At 42.7% G+C, this 7,675-nt stretch overlaps 1 protein-coding gene across 7 annotated transcripts in view; it reads right to left on the minus strand.

Annotated features, from left to right (window-relative positions):
- Positions 1-7,070, minus strand: part of BICD1 (BICD cargo adaptor 1) — a 172,496-nt gene extending 165,426 nt beyond the window's left edge. For 6 of the 7 annotated variants that reach the window (XM_045184062.2, XM_024575900.3, XM_024575898.4 and 3 more), the window contains exon 1: positions 6,227-7,070. In XM_045184062.2, the coding sequence (XP_045039997.2) occupies positions 6,227-6,439 (213 nt within the window). In that variant the 5' untranslated portion in view covers positions 6,440-7,070. Of the gene's footprint in view, positions 1-4,132; positions 6,063-6,226 lie in introns of those variants that run through there. The other variant, XM_053921650.1, reaches the window with a different exon arrangement.
- Positions 7,071-7,675: the final 605 nt, after the last annotated feature.

Raw genomic sequence — 7,675 nt, forward strand, 5'->3', positions numbered from 1 at the left:
AGTCCTGTCCTAGAAATAACTGCATTTTAAAAGTATATACTAGGAAACAAAAAACACAGGTTGCAGAGGAATATGTATGCACGATCCCACTTTTACAAAAACAAAGAAACACGAATAACAAAAAATGCTGCATATGAATTTATGTTTTAAAACAAGTATAAGAGAATACTCACCAAAGTATTAGCAGTATAGATAGATTTGGGGGAGAGGAAGGGGAATCTATTAATTTGTACATGATTTTATCAAACTTGGATTATTGCCATAAACTGTCATAATCACACAACTGTAATTTTTAAAGAGCAACTAAACTCTTATGACAAAAAAAAAAAAAAAGACCCTTAAAAGCATTCATGGAATTTCAAGTACCAGTCAGTGAGGGGCGTGCTCTCCCAGCCCCCCTAGGCAGAGAAGTCAGCAGGCTACTTTCCCACTGAGGCTGCCCGGGAAGTCCTCACTGTGCCAACCCAGCTTCTTCGCCCATCGTTTATTAGTTTGCACATCTCCTACTTCAGAATGCAATCTGAACTGGTTAGGGAAAATGTAGTGAAATTGTTCATTTATTCCATATTCTGGAAATTAGGTTTGGGCAACCAATTACACAGATTATTCATTTGTTTTATTGAGAGTTGGGTGTTTGGATTCCTCATGCAACTTATGTTTCCCCCCAAAGAAAACATGAATTAAAAGGACCCCCCATATCTTGGCCATCAAGTTTATTCTCCAGAAGTGTTCTAGGCTACTGGACCTTCTTCTGTGAATGAAACTGCCTTCTATCCATCCGAGACTTTCAACTCCATTCTTTTCCTCAACTCTACTCTTTTCAACTCTATTCTTATCCATCCTGAGGCTCTCGACTCTATTCCTTTTCTCACTTTTCATTTCCAGTCACTTCCAACACTGAGTTCCACCCTACGCCTCCTAGGTTTTTCCTTTCCTCCTATCCCTGCTGCCCCTGCACAGCTCCCATCCACCCTCTATAAACACTGTGACCTTCTCAACTGCACTGTGACTGAGATGTTTCAATCCCTACGAAGATAAGAAAGTGGGCTTCTTGGCCTGACTGGGGTGGCTTGGTGGGTTGGGCGTTGTTCCACAACGTGAAATGTCACCAGTTTGATTCCCATTCAGGGAACATGCCCCGGTTGCAAGTCAGGTCCCCTGATGAGGGTGTGTGAGAGGCAACCGAACCGACCAATGTTTCTCTCCCTTTCTCCCTCCCTTCCCCTCTCTCTAAAAATAAATAAATAAAACCTTTTTTAAAAAGTGGACTTCTTCCAAAACCAGGTTTCGTTACTTAGCTTTGTATCCTTGAGAAGAATCCTTAACCTAAGACCTTCATACTTTCCTCTTCTGTATAAGCAAGTGATACCTACCTTGCAAAAGGGTATTACAAGAACTCGAGATAAGGCATACAGAGTGCCTACACGGAGCTTTGTATGATGGAGCTTTATACAATGGAGCTTTGTATGACATTCAATGCTTTATTATTTTCTTATCAGTGAAAATGGGCAATAAGCCTCTGAGTTACTTGGAAGATTAAATGAGATAATATGAAGGCACCAAACACAGTTACTGTTCCCTTTCACTTGCTTTTCATGCTTCCCCATCACCAAGACAAAATGTGGCCACTGCCATCTTCCCGCTGTCATCTCTGGCCACCTGACTGTACAGGCCTTTCCTTTAACATAATGGATTATTGCATAGTAAGACTATGCATCTCTTCATGTCCTCCTCTCCTTTGAAGCCAGGTTTGTAGGTATAACCTTATGTGTGATAAAGTCCTTTATTATATATTTCAACATGCACATAAGTACCCTATTTTCAACCTAGAATGCAACATCCATAACATAGAAGTGTATTTTAAGGGATCAATAGGGCAGTGTTTGTAAGCACAAAATCCCAAAAAAACCTTCCAACCATGGCTGCCCACGTTCACGCAAACACGGCAAGTGCAACGAGAGCCTATAAAATCTTGCTAAGTGGTATCTGAGAAATGACTTTGCCAGACATGAAATGTTGAGTTAAACTAAAAAGCAGGGATGGCCCTGGCCGGTGGGTCGGTGGCTGGGAGCGTCACCCCAGACAACAAAGGTCACAGGTTCAGTCCCCGTCTCAGTCCCAGTCAGGGGCACACGCGGGAGTCAAAAGATGAATGCATGGATAAGTGGAGCAATAAATCAATGCTTCTCTTTCTCTCTCCCTAAAATCAATCATTTAAAGAACAATTTAGATCAAAATAAAGACATGATTGCAAGCAATTATGTTTGTTTGTTGAAGTTATTTACAAGTTTCCCAAAGCTTAATTAATATATTTTAGATGTTTTACTTAATTTGATAATAAATGGGATAATAAATATAAATATTTCTTCTTTAAAAACACTAGCAGAGAAAAAATACTAGCTTAGGTAAATGAATTATTAACATTCTCTATGTTTATTCATAGATTGGAAAAAATTATGGGGTTTTTTACTCCCATATGACTTCATGATTAAAAATTACATACATAAAATAAGCTAACATCTTTCTAAGCATCTGAGGGAGAAAAATTAGTTCTTTAAAGATGAAGCCAGGTAATTAAGTGGCTTTCATCAGGTCCCTAATATGACCATCTCTAAAAGTAAGTTTTTATTTTTTTTTAATGATTTCACTCTGGCCCTGAAAAAAAAAGAAAACATAAAGTTGGCTCCAGGAGAAACTTTTCAATGCCCAAATGTGCTTCTTCAGCAAGTAGTATCCACCCTTGGTATCAGGATTGAGAAAATGAGCAAAAAATGAGTTGAAGATTCTGAGTCCACAGCCTACTGTAACCTAACTGCAAAACTTCTCTAAAGTTGTCACGTGGGTATATTTTCTACAATGCTACCAGAAACACATCATTCCTCTCTTAGGGAATCTTTTTAAACTTTGCTACATTTAAAATTTCAACCACCTATTAAGTTAAAAAAAAACTTATATTTAAATTCTACAGGTCTTTTTAATGAATGCTTATTTTTAGTTTTCAAATTATCTTAGAATCATGACTCTTCTTTAAATACTATTTTGGCCTAGGGACAGAGAGTGTTGATTTACGCACATCCCAAACATAAAATCAGCCAGGACATAATTGGGCAAGGGTACCCCTCAGGTCATTGAAAAGCAAGCATTATTTGTGAAATCAAACCACGGTCAAGAACTCCAGCGAACATGGTGCTTTGTCCAGATGCCCAAGTATAATGAAAAGGAGAACACGATGATGTCAGAAGCCGCCATCCTTCTTTCAGATCCTTAGTACTTTTCTTTGAAGTGTGTTCTTTTGGAAACAGAATTACAGCACTCGTGTAGGCACAGGGCAGAGCCCTAAATATCAGGCTAGGCCAATAAGCAATCTGGACTGAGAAAAGACACAACCAGACAAAAAACTACTGACTCCATCCTCTTGATGTTGTACATCTTGAGGCAACACTGCTCGCTTGCATTACTGTCAGAGCGGTAAGTGGCCTGGGGAGGAAGGCAGCAACACTGCCGGGGCTGACTCAAAAGCAAAACGACCTGTAAAGACTGAACCGTGTTGCTACACTGCAAATTACTAATGTCCAACTTGGACTTAGTACAGTATTTTTCCGTTGACATTCCCATAAACTGGTCCAATTATTTTTACATGAATTGTATTTGTTGAAGGAGCCTAGAAATAAGCCAAAGATGTACTGTGTACTTGGCTTTGCAGACGTAATACAACAACATCATTTGCTGTCTGTAACTGCAAATGAAAAAAACTTCCTTCTGAAAAACCAGAGCACTCACAAAGCAGGGTTTTCAAAAATGACTTTTATGTGCTATCATCATTGGAGTGTCTTAGTTTGCACAATTGTTTTGCATTTACTTTTTAAGCAGGAAATATTATTGAGACTGATTTAGGTCATTTAAATAGGACTCCCAACTAAAGTATATATTATGGTTAAAGGAGAAAAATAACAGGTCTCACTATCAAATAACCAAGTGTAATAATTATTTTATTACCCTAAAATATACTTTTATATAAATGTATAAACCAGTCATTAGGAGCCTAAAATTGAATTACATTTATACCAAATGAAACTCAAAATATATATGTAAACAAGTATCACTTGGTAAAAACCCTCCTGACAAATTCTTATTAACCTCCTGCTATATAGAACAAAACATGCCTCAAGGTTTTTACAGAAAAAAACACATTGTAATTGATATTTGCATTATTCTTTATTAAGAAACCAGAGTTCTACTATTCCTACAAAGACTGTTTTCTCATTTTTCCCACTATTGCTGAAGAAAGTAATACAGGTAGTTTTTTTAATACTAGTCACTTTCTGTACTTCCTAATTTTCTTAGGCTTTCTCTGACACTAACCAATATTGACTAGTGAATTCTTGATAAAGGTCTCTTCTTCCAGTATAAATTTATCCTTTCATAAAATATTTATGGCACACTCATTATGCTAGGCTTTGTATTAAAGACTGGAAGCCAAGTAAACTCACATTCCTTGCCTAGGAGCTCATGGTCTGTCTGGTAAAGGCAAAAGACAATTGCATTTAAGGTCTATTATGCATGGTCAATACAATGACAGAAAAAACAAACAAACAGAAAACTAGAAGGGTTGTTTGAATCAAGCTGGAAGGTCAGGTAACAGTTATACTCCGTTTCATTAAATTAAGTCCACCTCCTTCATCAAGGAGGTGAGGGCTTGCACTGCTTGGTTTGCACTTCCTTGTCTTGGCAAAACAATGATGATAGATGTAGACAACATCAAAACATCTCTGGGAATTATAATCATCATCCTGTTTCCTGACTTCACAAGGTTTAGCGTCACTGAATTTAAACATATCAGCCTAAAACCTAATCTAAATTGGAAAATACCAAATCCAGCTGTTGTTAAGAACAAACACGAACATGGTAAGAAAAACATGAACTAGAAATTTACAGCCTGATACACAAAAATCACATTTCTAGGTAGAATTTTTACCACATATTTATTTTTTGGCATTTAGGCATTAGAATAAAAATAAGATGTACCTCAAGTGTAAATGCTTACAATATTATGTAATACATTAAAAGGCAAGTTGATTATGTTATAAATGTTCCAAACTGTAACAACACAAAACAAGTTGCCCCCCCCATAAACTGAGTACCTTGTAAGAAAAACATTTTTGATACTATATGCAAAATTATAATTAACATTTAAAATGCCAATATGCGCCTAAAAAATAAAAAGACTTGCCATGCAGAAGCACAGTGTGTACATTTCAATCTATAATGTTACTTGCTACCCATAGTGCCTCAGGAATGGGATAAAACAGACTGAGTTCCTTCAACAATATGTATACTCTTACGAGGGTTGATACAAAAATCAAAGCTTATTTATTATTTTCTTCCAGTACATTAGCCAGTCTTTAAAAGAAGCCAAACAAATACCATAAGACTGAAGAAGACAAGTGTCCCCTTGTGATATACTAGTTTTATAAAACAACAGTTATTTCAAACAGAAGAGCCTCATTTGAAGGGCAGGTGTACCCACATATTTGATCTATACCATTCTTCAGACCGTTTGTAGGGGAGTTAAATTTTCCTTGGTCAGGGTGACCTTCCAAGACTTAGGCACGGCCCAGCCTGCCTCACTCAGGTGAAATGAAGGCAGCGGGATCACCCAGCACAGTTGTTCTTCTCCCGCAGCCCAATGACAAGAATAGGTAAAGCCAAGCAGAATGAAGATTGCCTAGCCCTTGTCAAATGGATTGGCAGGGAGTTCTAACAGTTCCCTCTCTCATCAAGGAATGGTTACAGTCAGCAGAAGGCTGAGGTACCCCAGATTCTACACCCTGAAACTGTGGGTCCTCGACACAAATCCACTCATCGCCTTTGTGGACTATGGGATCGTCACCGAAACCGGGGTTTGCAATAACAGCAGTTTTGTAAAGTTTGATTAATACATTCCAACCCAGCTGAATGCTGCCTTAGAGAGCTGAGACTTGAAGACTCATGAATCTCCCTCCCCCACAGTCATTGCTTCCCAAATTCCAGCTTATACATTCATTTCCTGGGCAAATTTTCTCCTGTGGGGAAAACAATGGACTCTTTCAATCTTCGCTTATCAACAAAGGGCTCTAAGACGAAGAAACAACCCTTTCCGATCCTTTCCGACTTGTTTATAAATGATGAGGGGGCGGCGAGGGTAGGGGCACGGGGGCGAGGAGGGAAGAGGCGACAGGAAACTCACCTCTTTCAGCTGCTCCAGCTCCTGTTTGAGGCTGTCGTACTCAGCCTCCAGCTCGTCATACTGCTGCTTGAGGGTCAGCTTCTCTTCCAAGACCACCAGCCCGTACTCAGCAGCCTGGATCTTCTCGTGGGTCGTCTCTGTGAGCTCCTTGGTCAGCCTCTCTATCTCAGCCTTATAATGGTCCACACTCTGCAATACCTCTTCTGCGGCCATAGCCCCGGTGGATGGAGGCAGGAGGGGGTCACAGGATAGGGAGACGGACGCAAAGCAGGCAGGGTAAGGGAGACGGAAACGGGGAGGGAAGGGAAAAAATGGAAAAGCAAAGTGTGGCTGGATGAACGAGCAGAGCTACGTCCTGACTGCTCCTCTGGCGGCAGCAGCTACACCACCCGAGAAACTGACGTGAAATGCAACATGAGGAATGCAGGGGAGAGGATCAGGGGCGAGGTGGCAGCTGCAGCATGTGTCCTCTGGGCCGGCCCCTCCGTGCGGTCAGCGGCCATGCGGCATGGCCCTGGCTGCGGCGGCCAGGGCGGCGAGGGGCTCGGTATTCTGCTTATTCAGAGGCGCCGGCCGCCATGTCTCCCAGGCAGCGTCACTGCAGTCTCCCCGACCCCGTGCGCTCGGGCTCTCCTCTTGCTCGCTCGCTCCACCTGCTCCCTCTGACTGTGCTGCAGCCGGTGCAGAATGATGCAGTCTGGGGCCCACTCCCCCCGTGAGCTCCCGGCCGCCAGAGCAGAGGGCGGGGAGGCGGACGGAGTCAGCGCAGAGGGAGGAGGGAAGGATCCGAAGGAAACATCCCGAGGCGCGTCCCACCAGGGGCGCTCAGGGCCACTGCCTACTGCACCACGGGGAGCGCTGGACGGAGGCCGAGGAGGAGGACGCGGCTGGACGTGCGCTGGGAGGGAGCCTCCGCCCTGCCCCACCCGCCTTGCTGGGCTCGCAGCAGGGCGGGAGTCCTCCCGGAGCGTTTTGCTAGGTGTCAAAGCCCGGGACAGTGGCGGATCCCTTGGACCCTTAAGACTGCCACGGGATCCCTAGGTCTGCAAATTGTCTGGACTCCACGCCTTCCCTCAAAGAAAAGCGAACAGTAACTAAACGGCTCCGGGCTCGAGCATCGTTCTAGTCTGATCTCTCAACATTCTGCCCCGGCCTCCTGCTCCCAAACGCTCTGCTTCCAAAGCCTGCCAGATGCGCCCCAAGGCGCCAGCTTCCGCCCCCTCTCTTCTTCCCTCTCCCTCCCCCCTACCTTGCCCTGGTTCACCGCATACTCAATGAGCTTGTTTCCACCTGAGGAAACTGTTTGCTAAAGGTTCGTTGCCCTGGTCTGAGCTTTCTATGTCCAGTTTATCACAATATCAATGGGGGGGGGGGGGGGGACTACGACGCCTGCACCAAGGAAGCCTCTAGGTGCCATTGTTTCTTGCCCCAGTAGGTCTCCTCTTTGGA

The sequence above is a fragment of the Desmodus rotundus genome, chromosome 3 (genome assembly GCF_022682495.2).
Source record: "Desmodus rotundus isolate HL8 chromosome 3, HLdesRot8A.1, whole genome shotgun sequence".
NCBI lineage: Eukaryota > Metazoa > Chordata > Mammalia > Chiroptera > Phyllostomidae > Desmodus > Desmodus rotundus.